General features: G+C 42.3%; 1 protein-coding gene across 3 annotated transcripts in view; it reads left to right on the top strand.

Moving 5' to 3' along the window:
* Positions 1-17,619, top strand: part of PDE8B (phosphodiesterase 8B) — a 157,480-nt gene that overhangs the window by 43,079 nt on the left and 96,782 nt on the right. Inside the window, exon 1 of one of the 3 annotated variants that reach the window (XM_066602851.1) lies at positions 5,381-5,698. The exons of the other annotated variants lie outside the window; for them this stretch is intronic. Within the exon in view, the coding sequence (XP_066458948.1) occupies positions 5,411-5,698 (288 nt within the window). The 5' untranslated portion in view covers positions 5,381-5,410. Of the gene's footprint in view, positions 1-5,380; positions 5,699-17,619 lie in introns of those variants that run through there. 3 annotated transcript variants of the gene reach the window in all.

Raw genomic sequence — 17,619 nt, 5'->3', positions numbered from 1 at the left:
CGATATACGCTGTCGATATTTTCACACCTTTAGGCCCCCTGTGGCTAGCAATATTCCGCCACCGGGGAGCAGAGGGGAGAACTGTCAGTTTTCTGCGGTAAGCCTATCTCACCATGGAGAATCGCGGCATGCCGTGATTTGAGTCCCGCAAGCGGAGAGGTGGACAGGGGGCTACGTTTTCCATAGCAAAGCGTGCACTGCATTACCCATGGCCGGATTATAGCCGCGAATAACGCAATGCACAATCGCCCTGAGAAGCTCTGAAAGCGCTTTTATGCTGCCGCTGGCTGCATAGACTCCTGTGGGAGCCTATGACAGCTACCAGAGACGGGAGGTGGGAATTTAAACTCCCACTCCCTTCTCTGCTCCTCTCTACCCCCTGCCGTCTGTTTGCAATGGGAGGGGGCGGATCTAAGCTCTGCCCCATCCCACCCCCTTCTATTGCTGGCTGCGACAAGGGAAGGAGAGGGGGCGGAAGCTTAGCACACTAGCTCCCGCCCCATCTCACCTCCTCCCCTTGCTGAGAGACGGCGAGGGGGAGGAAAGAGGGAGACAGTTTTTCTTTCCTGCAGCTTTAAAAGTTAAACATGTTAAAATCTAGTTTTTGGCATTTTTATTTTCAGAATGCCAGAGCATTTGTTTTTTATTTGATACATTCACATCAAACTGCAACATGTGAATGCACTTTTAAGTGACAATAGCATATAAAAAGAGAAACTTGCACAAAGCAATCCATGCAATAGACCATTACATATATGTAGTACAATGTGTAATAAACGTCCTCTAAAGACAGCGGTGTAATTAGACTTTGCAGGAACACCTGCCGCACTCTCGTGGAGGAAGTTGTCCCAGAGCCTCCATGGAAACCTGTCACACAGGCTCCTGCTTTAGGGAACCAAATGCTCAGACTGAGAAGAATATGATCCTGTTTATTGCCAGGATATTATATTACATTGTGTATACTGTACATACAGTAGCTTCTACACACAGTGTAACCAGCGGACAATTCTACTACAGAAGTCCATTCTAGATATGGTATATGTTGTGTCTTCAGGATGTACATACTTTTTCCAAATCCCATTCATATGTATGAAACTGATTTCTACTAAACAATAAAAATGAATCTTCTGTTAAAGGGACTGTCTGGGAATTTGCATTTCTTCCTGACCAGCCACTTTTGGCATCCTTCCGACAAGAAGTCACATGGTATTGCAGACCTCTGGTTTTCGTGACAATTGAGGTGAGGGACGGGCTATCAGCTCATTATAATAATTAGGCAAACCTGACTTTCTATCATTGCATTGGCAGTGATAAACAGAGGGGCTTGCTTAATTATTATAATGAGCCGACAGCCTATCCCTCACCTATGATGACACCAAAGAAATGTAATTTTCCAGATAGTCTCTTTAACACCATCACCACCTTCCCCCTTTGCAGAAAAGAAAGCTATTATCAATTGAACACATCATTACCATTGTACCACACACTACAGGTCCAAGCATGTCCCATACTGTCCCAATAATTTCCCATCATCGTCCTTTTAAATGTTTCAAAGCTTTATCTACAAGGTATCACAGGGTAGCCGCCCTGAAAAGGGTAAACCTACGAGAAACCTGTCCCTTACACAGCCAAAGCTTTGAGCTAAGTTGTCCCTGCAGCTTCCAACACGCTCAACTGTTCTTACTTCTAAGGACTCATTATGGGAAATAAATAGGTAATAATAACTAGAATCCTAAGCAGGAATATATAAGCAGAAATTGTAGTGTAAACACAGAAGTTATGAATGTGACACTGGCCATACGTGTAATGCATGACAGAATGGTATAGTATATGAGCTTGAAGTGTCGGGCACACTGGTGTCTATAAACGCCCCCAGGTTTCAGGCACAGAACATTACTAGATGCTTAGTATGTATATTTTATAGCACGCTGCGCCAATGCCAGTCACACTTTTCAATGAGAAGGGAAGGACATCAAAACTATAGTATCCTGTCAGTATTAATACCTATAATTTCCTGTCAGTAGGCATTTGCTGTCAAAGAGGCACATTTGTGAAGGATCGCCTTGTGGTAGGTTGTAGGGCCCAGATAGTATTTGGATCTATGGCATAATAGGGTCAGTCCCGGGTCCTGTGTTATTTAGTTGGATTATGTGAACCCTGTTTGACAACTCTTGGATATACACACCTCTATATATATATATATATATATATATATATATATATATATATATATATATACCGGAATTTGGTAAGACTATTCCATTTTCTATACGACTTTTTCAACGTTTGGCATTGCTTTGGCAGGACAACTCTACAGGATGGTCCAAAGGTATGGAGACACCTGAATAAATGGAAAATAGTGGTTGGAAACAGCATCCTGTTGCTAAGGGAAAGGGGACAAATTTGTGAGGTGTGGTGCCCAATGCCATTTTGAACAAAGTTGATATTTTCAAATGGGAAGGTATGCAAGTGACATATGTATCTAATAGAGAATTTGATTAGGAATCCAAATCTGTGCTTAAATTTCAAATATTTTTATTCCGTTGGTCTGAATATTGCTAAATATTGCTCTTTTGAGGATTGCTATTATTTCCAGGGTCACTTCCTTGATGAAGATGATTGTGTCTGTAAACATGTTTCCTATCATAGCAAAATCAGCATGGTGCAAAGAAAAAAAACAGATAAAATATCTATCAACCTATTTATCTCTATATATACTGAACAATCACTCCATTAGAAATATCTACTCAATATTGGGTTGGTCCAGCTTTTTGGGTGATGGATTTTAGACGTTGGGGAACAGATTTCACAAGGTGGTGAAAATCTTCATACTCAACCCAAGCCATGCCCGCTGCAGTAGCTCTGTCAATTGGTGCACATTTTGCAGATAAGTGGGAGCAGATTTAACAGCCCTTTCCACCATATCCCACACATGTTCAATTGGGTTATAATCCAGTGAGTTTGGGAACCAAGGCAGTGTGGATGAGGAAGACTTTCTGAAGATATGAATGCAGAAGTCCAGCTAACCGGTCTCAATAGCATTCATCATTCAAGAATTGTGGTCTGATGACCAATGGTCCTAGCCCATGCCAAAAAAAACGCTCCCCGGGCCATGACACTGTCATCTACAGTCCGTCAAATCCCAACAGTGCATCCATGCTATTTATGGCAGATGCAGACCCAATTCAGCAAAAAACATGATTCATCACTTTCGATGACCTTCTGCAATGTGGTCAAAGTCCATTGAAGTCTTTCTTGTGGCCCATACGAGGTGTTGTTGGCAATGATGCAGGGTCATCAGGGGCACCTTTGTCTGTCTTCGATTATGGAACTCAAGTTAATGCCAGGTATGCTGCATGATCATTGTGTACATTTGTTTAACTTCCCCTCTGTTGTACAGTTGGTCCACTGTGATATATCATTGCTGATATACCAGATGTGCCACCTAACATTTGCCTCTAGGATCAACCCAACATGGCATGCCACTGTATGATCGTCTGTCGGATGTCTGTCCATCGTTCAACCAGTCATAGTACTCTTGATACCGTCAACAGCCAACAAGTGCGGCTGTTTTAGAAATACTGGCACCACACCACCGGGCACCAACAATCTGCCTGTGGACAAAGTCACCCAAGTCACCACGTTTATCTATGACTGCGAAATGTTACCTTCTGCTGTGCAGAGAAGAGGTCAGCACATTATCTTAGAGTAGTTCTTGATGTGGCCGTCACATGGTACCAAGTTACTGAACACGAGATGTCATGTGCCAGCAGTTTCTAATGCAGTGATTGTTCAGTATAGATCTATATCTCTATATAGGTTTTGTGCTATAAACAACAACCCGTTGTGCATGTAGTACAGTTATTTGGGGCAGCTGCTTTTGCTGGGTTGTTGGTCCAAGTGGCGCTTAATCATAGATGATTAGCAGGAAAAAATGCAGAACTGGCGGTACCCTTTCTTCATAGTTACAGTAGAGAACATCCATCAGCATTGAAAAATGTAATTTTATTGGACTCAATGCATTTCTTATCTTTACTACCCTACCCAAAAAAGAGGCTTTATGCCTTGAAATACATTGTAGTTGAGTCTGATAATATTGCTTTTTCTAGATATAGCAAAATATATCGGTATACATAAAGAAAGATAGCATGGCCAGTCATCCTAATAGTCCATTATTGGGCCGTGCATCAAATTATGCTCCCCTTACTTGGCCACTATACATTTCATTGGTTCTGCCTGTCCTGGACAGCTCATTAGAAATCCTTGTACATTCCAGTAGATGGGAGAAGAGCAGCATTATCAGTTGCATGCGTTGCAGTCTTCCTATTACAAGCTTCTTGACAGCCTGACTGCAGGAGGCAGCGAAGTGGGCTCCTGCCACCCATCAGTAAGATAAAAGGGGTGAAAATGATGTGTAAATGGGACAACGCCTTGTTGCTTTCCAGCAAGAGGAGGAGGAAGCAACAGCAGCAGCAGCAGTAGTGGCAGGGCTGGGAGGGCTCAGGAGAAGGCAGATCTAGAGCTGTGCATTAAGAGGATCTGCAGTCAGCAGCAAGGGATTCTCTACTGTCATCACTACCCAGGGATCTATTACAGAGAGATCTGCTGTGCATAATAGGGGATGTATATCACCGCAGTTCTGGAGGAGCACAGCCACCACTAAGAAGCTGGTAAAGGCAGTTCTTGCTATATTGTCGCATGGATTCAGTGCTGCTGTGAATGGAGGAGTATGAGTGCTTGTGAGACACTCTGTGTAGGCTTGTGTCATCTCAGTGCATTGCAGAGGTAGGAACCTGCTGGGCATAACTGCTACTTGCTAAGCAGAAGAAACAATTTGTCCGTGCCAGCCTGGCACACAAGATATCACCATCTCAGGGAATCCTATTTCATTCATTCTTCTTTTTTCTGATTGTGCAACTGGTGGGAAGAAGGAGCTGATGCTGACAGATGAGACACCTGTCTGGGTAAATAGGCCGTAATGATCCTCAGCTCAGCAGCGTTGGCACATGTTTTGGGCTGGCATGCAGTGAGATCACACAAGGGGTTATTTGATGAGATGGCACGGTGAATTTTTATCTATTGGCACAGATCCCACGTGCATTCTAGGAAGTCCTTTAAATTAGTTTTTAAGTGTCATCGGATATTATTATTAAGGCTGGCACCATTTCTCAGTACTATTTCGGAACTGCTATAATAAGGTCTTCATAGATTTGGTGCCATCTGGTTTACCTGTGTGTTTTGCACGATCAGCTGAATGAATGAATCTGTGTGGCAGCACCAAGGATTGGCATGCTGGATGAATGGTTGAATGGATGAGCACTGAGTACATTGACATTATGGCTCTTCCTGGTGGGCTTATATAGACTGGAGGGAACCTCATCCCTATATAGGGTGCCGAGGTGCCAAAGGTATGGGCTGTGCTCCCAGTATCCACGTATCACAGAGCGGGGTGATTTACTGTAGGGACTCGGATGAGTCCAACTCCCCGCATCAAACCACCACCATTTCCCAGGGAACTGCTGCCACCTTACACGGGCTTTTCATCAAAACCGATGCAGCGGACACCATCCCTTCTGTGATTGCCTACCAGAGCCGATACCCACCAGCAGCCCATACCGGCTCACGCAAAGAGCGCAAGGAGCTTGGGCCACACAGCTGCATAGAGGCCGAGACACAGACCAGCCAGACCAGTGTGAAGGTGAGTGTACACAGGGCCTCATCTATCTAAGCTGTCCGCGAGGGCCTGTTCACACTTTAACGTACGTTTCAGATCTGCGAGAAATATATATGAAAAAAAGTGGAAAAACGCATCCAAGAATTTTTACTTTTTTATAAACATATATATATGGTATATATCTTGAGCCATTTTTTAAAAAACGTATACAATTTTCACTGTAAACTTTTTTTTTTTTAAATAAAGTTTTGTAGTTCAACATTGTTTTTCCCTGATCACAAAAAGCCTTTACATTAAGCGTATGGAAATATACAGCCATACATTTCCATATGTTTTACATTGACTGCAATATATATATATATTTTTAACGTATACATTCACATTTGTGGGAAAGAAAAACATAGCAGACTGCGCTTTTCAATCCCCCAAAAATGCAGGAAAACATATGTCAGGCTAAATGTAGTAAACGTATGCCTAGTTTGGCTATGTTTAACCCCTTATAGTCTATGGCTCAGTGAAATTTTTTCGTTTTAATCCATTTTTTGGACAAAAACGCATGCGTTTCACATAGGCCAGTGTGAGCAGGCCCAGAGATTGGCCATGTTGCTCATAGCGCCCAATCAGATCTCAGCTTTCATTTCTTAACCTCTTTACTAGCAAAGTTATTATTTATTTTTTTTTTCATTTTTATTTTCCTGTCTCCACTTTCAAAAAATTATAACTTCTTTATTTTTCCATCGACATAGCCATCCAGGGGCTTGTTTTTTTGCCAGGCAAGTTGCAATATTACCATTTAATATACCATATTATGTACTGAAAAACTGGTAAAAAATTTTAGGTGGGGTGAAATGGAAAAAAAAAACACAAATTCACCATTTTTAACATGATAACTTTATTCTTTGGATCAGTATGATTACAGCGATACCAAATTTATATGGATTTTTGGTTGTACTAATTTGAAAAAAAAAAGCTTTTAAAAAATACCTTCTGTCATCTTTTGATCACTGTAACTTTTTAAATTTTTCCATCAATGAGGTTGTGTGAAGGTTTGTTTTCTTGTGCAATGATTGTGCTTCTATTGGTACAATTATAGGCTATATCCAACTTTGTGATCACTTTGTATAATCTTTTCTTGGACAGAGGGTGACCAAAAAAATGGCAATGCGTGCGTTGTGTTTTTTCTTTCTGGTGGTGTTCACAATGTGGACCGAATTCTACATTATTTTAATAGATTGGACATTTACAGATGCGGCAATGCCAAATATGCTTTTTTTTTAAAGTTTTTATGTTAAAAATAGGAGAATTTTTTTTTTCACCTTTTTTAAGGTTTTTTATTTTTTTTCTAAAAAATGTATTAATAATAATAATAACCTTTATTTATATAGCGCCAACATATTCTGCAGCGCTTACAATACAAAGGAAATAAAAACAAGACCACAGTTACATAAAGTAACAATTGATGGAAACAGTAGGGGTGCGGGTCCTCCTCCAACGAGCTTACATACTACAGATAATGGGGTGATACAGAAGGTAAAGGGGCTGGAGAAGGTGAGGTGGGGAGTGTGGGATGCTATACACACAGACAATGGTCAGGCCTTATAGTGGCTGATTCACTATGGCTGCAGGGGGCGGTTGGTTGTGGCTAGCAGGAACTGCAGTCAGTAGGGCAGGGAGCATGTTATCAGGCGGAGTACAGAGGGGTTTGGTTTAGGGAATGCGGTATGCCTCCCTGAAGAGGTGCGTTTTTAAAGCACGCCTGACGTTTAGTGTGTCAGTGATTGCCCAGATAGCCTTTGGTAGTGCATTCCAGAGGACTGGTGCTGCTCTGGAGAAGTCTTGGAGGCGAAAATGAGAGGTGGGAAAGAGAGTATTTAACTTATTGTAACTTTTCTTTTTTAGGTCTCATTCAGACGAGCGTGTGTTTTGTTCGCATATTCCATGCTTCTAAAAGAACGAATTGGTTCCTATAGAAGCGATCATATGTGTGGAATTTGAAGTGCAAAACAGTGCGCACCTAAAAAACATAGGACATAGGTGCATGTTTTGCACGAGTGTCCATTGACTCCTATGGGAGCAGGAGTTAATGGAAACTCCTGCGCTGCCAATAGCTTCCCCACTGTTTACAGAAGCACCTTTTAATTGTCCCACTGTTAACTTCTTCATCCCCGCAGGGGCGAGGGGACTCCCGGAGGGTTCTGTTAACCCCTGCAGGGAGTTCCCTCATCAGTGTTCAGTGATGAGAGGAATGCAGCAAGGAGGAAAGAATCCCCTGCCACAGCTGTGGCAGAGGAGTACAATGCCATCCCATTGCTTTTAATGGGGCTGGCGCTTCTGCCGCACCATTGAAAGCAATGGAAATGGATCGCTATCCCCTGCAGCGGCTGTGACAGCTGCAGCAGGGGATTCTTTGGATGTGAAACCCCTGGATGCTGTCTCATCCAGGGGCTTTACCTTGTTGTCATTGGGGCCGGCGACAGCAGCCTCAGCCCTTTGAAAACATAGGGAGAAGATGCGCTCCTTTGCCACAGCTGTCACAGCCGTGACAGCTGAGGCAGAGGAACACAATGCCTTCCCATTGCTTTCAATGAGGCCGGCGCCATTGATTGACAGCTTAGTGCTGCCTCTGAATGCTCACAGCGTTTAGCCAATTACAAGCAGTGCTTTCTGGAGGAGGGGTTTTTTTCAATCCCCAGCCACCACAATAGAGAAAACTACCGGAGATGGGGAGAAAAGCCAGGCAGCGCTTCTAGGTGAGTTAACGTTTTGTTTTTTTTTTCTACAGCTAGGGATGGTTTTCAGGGAAGGGCTTATATTTTAAGCCCTTCCTCAAAAATTATCTCTGCAGGGGTTGCCCTTATCCCATTGCTTTCAAAGCAATGGGATGGCATCGCGCTCCTCTGCCACAGATGTCACATCTGTGTCGGAGAAACGTATCTTCCCCCTATGTTTTCAATGGGGCCGGCGCTGCCGCCACCGGCCCCATTGACAACAAGGTAAAGCCCCTGGATGTGACAAAAATAGCTGGATTGTTTGAATTTGAACAATAATCTTTCAGTCTAAACACATCCAACAATTGAACGTCGAACAAGCATGAAAGTAATTGTTGGCTCGTTCACTAATCGTTTGGTTTAAACACCAAATAAGCAATTTATCTTTGTGTTTAAACTGACTGCCTAAGTGAACGTGCAATCTGTGTCATCGTTTGATCGGACAAATGATTTCTCATTACGTGTAAAAGTACTCTAATAGAACAATACACCATCCTACCAAAGTTAATTGGACCTGAGCAAGATTCAAAAGCAGTATTTCTTTCCATATGGTAATACGTAGTGGGGCTCCTTTGGCCCTAATGACATCAGATACCCTCCGTGGCATACTTTCTACTAACTTCTCATACAGATCAGCTTGTATTTCCTTCTAGTCATCCTGCAAACATCTGGCGAGTTCTCTAAAAGAAGATGCATTGGCCCATCCACAATGCTTCAAGGAGCATCGTCGTTGGACAGTTGAGCAATGGAAGAACGTTCTATGGAGTGATGGATCACACTACTCTATCTTCATATCAGATCAACGTACCTGGGTGTGGAGGATCCTAGGGAACATCTTCTGCCAGAGTATCTTGAGGCAACAGAAAAGTATGGTGGAGGTTCTGTTATGGTCTGGGGATGTTTTATGTGTCATTGTCTTGGTCCATCGGTTGTAGTGGCAAGAACCATGAACACGGAGGTGCACCCTGACATTCTAGACAATAATGTGCTGCCGACAATGTGGTAATACTCTGGGAATGGTCAGCAATACTGTCAACAAGACAACGCATATTGTCACAAATCCATTGCTGTTTTACATTGGTTTGAGGATATGGATGTTCCATGATTAGACTGGCTGCACAGAGTCCCGACCTGAACCCTACTGAACAACTTTGGGAAGAACTGGGACGTCAGGTCACGAAATATGAACAATCTCCATCTTCTCTGAGAGAACTCAATGGATGTTTGTAGGATGAATGGAGGGAAAAACCAGCTGAAGTGTATTAGACATTAGTAGAAAGTATGCCACGGAGAGTATCTGATATCTTTAGAGCCAAAGGAGCCCCACTAAGTATTAACATATGGAAATAAATACTACTTTTAATTCTTACTCAGGGTTCCCATTACTTTTGTTAGGATAGTGTAGTTTTTTAATGGCTAAAGGCCCATTTACACATAACGATTATTGCTCAAAATTTTTTCAAACGAACAAATTTGAGAGATAATCATTTAGTGTGAATGCGAAAAAAATTTACCCACCTGTTGTTAGCAGTTGTTTAACCCCTTAACGACCGGGCCATAGTGTTTTTACGTCCTGCGCCGCTATCTCCCTCCATACAGCGCGGGCGTCAGCTGTTTATTACAGCTGACACCTGCAGGCAATAGCCGCGCTCGGCCGTTCGCGGCTATTAACCCTTTAAATGCCCCAAACGCTGTTTGGGGGTCCCGCACGGCCCCCCCGCGGTGAGATCGGGGGATCCGTGCAGGTGTCATGGCAGCCGGGGGCCTAATGAATGGCCCCAGGGCTGCCTTAGCAGACTGCCTATCAAGCCATCCACACAGGGTGGCTTGAAAGACTGCCTGTAAAAAAGCAGTATGACGTAATTACGTCATACTGCAGGAGCGATCAAAGCATCGCATGTTAAAGTCCCCCAGGGGGACTTCAAAGTAAAGTTAAAAAAAAGATCAATAAAGTTTTTTAAATTGTAAAAAAAAAAAAAAGTTATAAAAGTTTAAATCACCCCCCTTTTGCCATATCTATTATTAAAAAATCTAAATCATAAAATAAAAATATGTATTTGATATCGCCGCATCTGTAAAAGTCCGATCTATCAAAGTAGTGCATTATTTTTTCTGCACGGTGAACGTCGTCCGAAAAAAAAATAAAGAACGCCAAAAATGCATTTTTTTAGTTACCCTGTCTTCCAGAAAAAACGCAATAAAAAGTGATCAAAAAGTCGTATGTATTCCAAATTGATACTATTGGAAACTACAGGACATCCCGCAAAAAATGAGCCCTTGCTCAACTATGTCGACGGAAAAATAAAAAAGTTATCGCGCGCACAAAATGACCGCAGAAAATAATTGAAAAAAAATTTAATATCTTAAAAAAAAATACAAGTACTACAGCAAAAACAATACTATATAAGTTTGGTATCGTAGCAATCGTACTGACCCATAGAATAAAAATATCAGGTCGTTTTTGTTGCAGTTTGTGCGTCGTAGAAACAGGACGCACCGAAAGATGGTGGAATGTCGTTTTTTTTCCATTTCTCTCCGCTAAGAATTTTTAAAAAGTTTTTCAGTACATTATATGGTACAATAAATAGTGCCATTGAAAAATACAACTCGTCCCGCGAAAAACAAGCCCTCATACAGCGACTTTGATGGATAAATAAAGGAGCTACGATTTTTTAAAAGGGAGTAGGAAAAAACAAAAATGGAAAAAAGCAAAAAAGCCCGGTCACTAAGGGGTTAAGCTCGTGCAGTTGTCCAAAAGACTGTCGGCCCATGTAAAAGGACCTTTAAGATCAAATGCCTTGTTTCAGAAAGTTATCACAATTAAGTTAAACTTTGCTGCATCAGTATCTGCAAGGGACTACTTATTTGGTAGGAGCAATATATAGCGAAAGTCTTACTGGTCTCCCAGACACTCCAGAGTAAACAGCTAGGACTTACGTTTGCTGTTTAGTTAATAATCAGCCCTTATTATATCAATGATTCCGTCTTTGCTATTCAAACAAATGGATACAATAAGCTGAAGTCTCTTACACTGTTCTGAACACGTATCTAATGTGTTTAAAATGTTTACCGACGATAAACCGTGTGTGCTCTTGTGTATTTGACAGGTAGTAAACAGTTCTGTACTATGAAAAGTCTGTGAAAAGTCAACTGTTCAAAGTTCTCTCAACCGATAGAAAAAAGCGACATTCAGTATAGGCATTTGCTGGAAATTGACATCTATCAGACACTTTTTGGGGGGAAAATTGTAGCTTTAGAACAGCGCAAGCTCTACGTTTTTGTTAAAATCTATTCGATGACTTCTCAATTTTCTTATACAGTGGTGCCTTGGGTTAAGAGTTTAATTCATATCGTGACGAAGCTCTTAACCCAAAACACTTGTGTGTAAAAACTAGTTTTCCCATTAAAATGAATGGAAATGGCATTAATCCGTTCTGCCATTCCTTTCAATGGGGCTGCCGTTGCTGCCGGTGGCCCCATTGAATGCAATGGGCTGCCGGCAACCCCGCAGTAATTTTTGGGGAAAGGCTTTAAGTATAAGTCCTTCCCTGAAAATCATCCATAGCATGTGTACAAAATATATACACACCTCTCCGCTGCTGCTGGGGATCAGTCGCGTCTTTTTCCTGCACTGCTCTGAAGTTCTTTCACTAGACGGGGATTAAAAATCCTCACCTGCTGAAAGAGCTGTATCTGATAAGCTGAGCGCTCAGCTAATCACAGGCAGCACTCAGCCATTCATTGGATTCAAACCTCTGGGAGGTTGTAAATATAATCCTTCCCTGAAAATAAGCCCTAGCTGAACTACATTAACCCTTTGCAATCCAATTTTGGATTCAGGGTTTCCTAGGCGGTTTTCTCTTTCCACCATTATACAATGGCGCCATCTGCTGGCTAGAGTCAGTACTGTGGTATGGGACATGCTGGAGAGGCCCCCGACAACAAAGCGGCCAGCAATTTACAGTAAGAATACCCTGCCGGACGTCTTCTGATATCCGAGCTGTACAGCCTTCAATCACAATGTCTTCAGACGTCAGACAGTGGATTGGAAAGGGTTAAAAAGAAAGAAAATACTCACCTTGCCGGCGGCGTCTGAGTCCTTCCCACTGGCGCTGTGGCAGGCTGCTGTGTCCCCAGCGTTGACACAAGACCCTGTTTCTGGTGAGAGGACTTTGAATTTCCCACCTATAGCAAGCGAGTGCTGTGATTGGATCACGAGCACCGCTGGCTCAGCCAATCAGAGCTGGCGCTTGATCATTCACAGCCATTCAGTGAAAATAAGAAAATGTGCCTCTTTTGGGGCAAAAGTTATTATAAGACACTGTCTTATCTTCAGGGAAACTGAAGTAGTCAGAAACAGAACTAGTCCCTCATATTCATGAGCTGCAGACTCCACCCTCCAGCCAATGATTGGCTGTTTTCTCTATGCACAGTAGTAAGCAGAGAGCTATTAATCATTGGCTGGAGGGCAGGGTGGATGTAGCTAGACTGCAGTTCATTAGGCCTCCTTCACACGGGCAACAAAGTCGTGTGATTTTGTCATGTTGCTACAATGCTACAAAGCGTATGTATGTGAAGCCCATGCTTTCCTATGGGTTAATTCACACATGTGATGTTTTGTAGCATGTGACATCCCGACACTAAGACCTCGCAGGTCTGGCGATATACCCGCAACTCGTGAGGTTTTGTAGCCCATGTTTCCCTATGGAGCCTTCCCCTCTGTTGCATCACATCGCACAAAAACGTGATTTTCGTGCCGTGCGATGCAACTTTGACAGTAGGAAATCCTAATGTCAAAGCCTAAACTAAGCCCTGGCTGCAGGAAAAGATGAAAAAATAGTATACATCATCTTAGAAGCGCTGTCAGCCGGCCGCATCCTCTCCCCGGTCCCCGGCACTATTCTCCTTCATCTCTTCTAGCCGAGGATTGAAAAATCCACAAATAGAGCATGTTGCGGTTTGTTTGTTTTTTAAAAACAATGGGTTCTATTCTCTGCGCAAACACGTACATACTTTGCGGTCATGTGAATAGACTCTGTTCATCTGTAAGGATCCGTTTACACCAAACGATTTATCATTTGAGTGAGCCAATGTCATTCACTCATTCAGCTTGTTTATACAGGTAAATACATCGTTTCATTCAAATTTAAAAATCATTCAGTCATTCGCATTCGCTGTATAAGTGAATGAGAACTATTAAACGATCCGTATTTAAACCGAATGATAAGTGAATGAGACAACGATGATTTTTATGTCTGTATAGAATGAACGATGAATGATCATTGATCAGTGAATGCATTATTGTTCGTCATTCGATCATTGACTGCATTTATGTTGAATGATTTTTGTTCATTTTTGCTCGTTTGAACAATGTTTTGAGCGGTAATCGTTCCGCGTACAAGGACCTTTAGAATGGCTAATGAGTTGTAATGAAGCTGGATGTAGGTAGAGTATTTGCAGGTAATTAGCATCTATCAGCCACTCTTTGTAGTGAGCTAATTGTAGCCTTAGAGAGCCACGCGGTCCCCGAGGTGACGTGTGATACAGGCAGATTACATCGTGTGTTTGTGTTGTCAGACGCTGCGTGTAATGCGGAATATAACTAATTCTTCTGTCCTGTCTTGGTGTAATTAGCTCCATCCAGTGCAGCTCCTCAAAAACCCAATGCATGGGGCCAGATATGCATGCGCAAAAGTGAGAACGAACCAACTGAAAACAATGGGCTCTATTCTTTGTGCAATGCATGTAAAAAACACACTGGCGTGATGAAGCCCCAATAGTCTATAGGTAAATTAGAATAATGATCTTGCTCAGGCTTTATACACACGAGCGTATATATATATATATATATATATATATATATATATATATATATATATATATATATATATATATGCAGCTATTCACCCAGCTGAATGAATTGAATCCAATGCATTCTTTCTGATGACTGGCGTATTTACGTGGGTAAATAGCTGCGTATATACGCTCGTGTGAATAAAGCCTCATTGGAACACATCAGTGTTCAGTACCCTCGTTGGGTCATCGGTCCTCTACTGCAATTTTCATTTTTAGGGCTTTGATACAATTATGCACGATTTTTTTGCGCAGAGAATGAGTGTATTTTGCACATGTGCTTGTGGAAATACTGGTCGTATTTGAGCAGGCACTGCTCGTTCAGACGGATGCAGGAATCACCCCGCCCTGATTTAAATGGCTAATTAGCGTAACACGGTTCCGGTATGCGCAGTGTTTAGCGCATATCCGCACGTGCAGATGTGTTTGTTTCTGCATCTCTTATAGACCTCTGTGGGGCTCATTGGTGTGCAAATACACACAGGATAGAGCAGGTCCCATTTTTTTGCACCCACTGAAATGAATAGGTTCTATTCTCCGCATTTTGCGGATGAGACTCTCCCACAGGCAAAAACTAGCAAAAACACTCTTCTGTCGAAGCCCTTACTGTGTTTCCACATCTCTATGTGCGAAGGAAACACGTCTCATGCATAAAGAACTAGATCAGAAGGCACATGTCAGTTTCCCATATGGATCTATAATGAAAGTCTACAGCAATATATGCAACTGTGATCCCATTAGTTGCTATATATAATGGCCCTTGGATAAGAATCTCACGATTCTCGTTCAGCCGAACGAACAAGCTGGTGATGTTTTCCCTCTTCTCCCTCCTCCCAGGATCTATCTCGTCAATAAGGAAAGATATCTTACGCCATTTCTTAACCGCAGCATGTGCCATTATCCCCAGACATTGGGAAACTCCGCAAACATCCACTACCTGTGAGTGGATGCAGGAAATGAATGAGATCATGTCAATGGAGGAGATGTTGTCAGACCTCCCGGAGAAATTTATAGCAATGTGGAGCCCTTGGCTAGAGTTTCAAAACACCTTCGATTTTCAGGCCTTGTTAACCTAAACCTCACCCACTAGTGATACCTCAGGGCACCCCCCAATTTACTCCTTTGGTATGTATCTGTGAAACTCCCCCCTGGCCCCACTGCCCTCTCTTTTCTTCCTTCCTAACTTCTTCCTTCTCTTTCTCTTCTCTGTTAAATTCCTTTCTGCTAAGCTATCAATATTAAACCAAAGTTCAATTTCGTTGTGTTAAAAGTTGAAACTAAAGGTTAATTTAGACACAACAAAATTGATGGCTTTTGAGCGATAATCGTTGTGTGTAAATGTGCCCATCTTTCAGTTTTCTGCCGAACTATGCAATTTGGTTCAGCTTGAAATCCGTCATTCAGCAGGGATAGGGGGGTACCTAATCCAGATGCAAGCAAGTACATTGAGTAAATAAAATAAGGAAAATAAGAAGTCTTTGCCTAAGGATTTGGCAAAGGGGTATAACAGGAGTACGATGGGGGGGGGATAAGACATAAGAGGAGAGGGGGACTACGAGTAGAACCACTCCAAAGTTTGTCTGCTAAAAGTTTCGGATCTAGGCATAATGTCACCATAAGCTTCCCTCTTTCTAAGAAATCAAGGTTTATGCAAACAGGGTCTCAAACTCTGTAGAGGACATAAATTCCATCCATGCCTGCCACAGACATTTTCCCGATGTCCTATTGCTTTCAGCACAGCGTTCCTCCAGGCAGCGCAATTGTGCAATTTCCTGATGCCATTCGCTCATGGATGGCACACAATCGGTGCGCCATTGCCGTGGCATCACTGCTCTCGCAGCAGCCAGACAGAATCTAAGCAATTCCCTTTTTTGTGACCCAATCGAGTCTGGTAGAATAGAGAGTAATGCTATTTGCGGGGTATTTTAAATTCTGTGGTGAACAAGCTGCTGTGTGCTCTGTGTATCAGTCTGTTTACATGTCCATGCTGCGGGCAGAGTGCTGCCACAGCTCCCATGGGAGCCTGTGGTCAGCACCATGGAAAGCGCCGCAGCACGGAGCTGACAGGCGATTCGGCACTCGCTGTCCTATCTTTTTTACCAGCGCAGATTCTGCACTGGTAAAAAAAGCTCTGTGTGAGCGCTTCCATAGCAACCTATTGATTGCTGTAGAAGCGTGGTTTACACGTTGCTGTAGCAGTGTGTAAACCATGCTTGTGTAAACGAGACTTAAGGGGTAAAGCTGGACAATTATCATTCAGTTTTGCTTGTTTTAAAGATTTTCAGTCTTATATGTTTTGCGCCACATTTACACTGGGGACTTATTTATCAATAAAGGCGTAATTTGCACTGGTTTTATACTAGTTCCCGACAACTGTAATCTACGCCATATGTATGAAAGAGGTGAACGGCACTTGTAAATGTGGTAAGCATTGAGAAGTGCCGGAAAATCGCATGTTGACAAGCACAATATCGGGCTTTGAATCACGGCCCAATATCACACTCTCCTGTGTGAAATTAGCCATATAAAGAATATAATCCCGCTAAAATAGTAAAAAAGTTTGAAAAGTTTATAAAAACAAGAGCAATGTGAGCTTCAAAATGATGAGAGATGCACCAAAAAGAATGCTTACTTCCACCAAAAAGCACACTGCGCTCATAATTAACAGCAGAGGCTGAAAGATTACACAATAAAATTTTGTCAAATTTGGCAAATACATACCGAGCGCCATAAAATGTGCCAATCCATTACTTATGCTATTTGGCTATGTTGTACTTATGCTAGGCTCACACAAGCATATTTGAATTGCATGTTACGTGTGCGATCTAATACAGGGTGCATTGCGGCAATTCAAATATATAGATTTTCGCCATTACACACACAATAGCATTTTTTCATTGTGTAGAACAAACACAGCATGTTCTATTCTACTGCCTATTACGTGCCATAGAACACTACCGCTTTCTATGGGTGTGTACAACATGCTGTACATACGGAATTACATTACGTATGTGCAGTGTTTATACACAACTCTGCCAAGTGACACAGTGGGAAATTTTGGAGGGAGCAAATCAGTTGTAAATATGTTCTAAAAGTAGTGCGTCGTTATTCTAGTGCAAATTACGCCATCGAGGAAAAGCCTTCATAAATAAGCCCCTGTGGAGCACATTTATAAAAAGGTTTATGTCACTATAGCATGAAAAAGTTGGTAATTTTTGCACAAATAGGTATTTGCAAAAAATTTACGACTTCTGCCCTTCTTGCATCAATCTTGATATTATTCTGCAAAAATCAGCGTGGCTTGATTGGGGGGTGTGGCCAACC

Source organism: Eleutherodactylus coqui, chromosome 5 (assembly GCF_035609145.1).
Source record: "Eleutherodactylus coqui strain aEleCoq1 chromosome 5, aEleCoq1.hap1, whole genome shotgun sequence".
Lineage (NCBI taxonomy): Eukaryota > Metazoa > Chordata > Amphibia > Anura > Eleutherodactylidae > Eleutherodactylus > Eleutherodactylus coqui.
The sequence above is the reverse complement of the archived record's forward strand: the minus strand, read 5'-3'. Positions and strand labels throughout refer to the sequence as shown.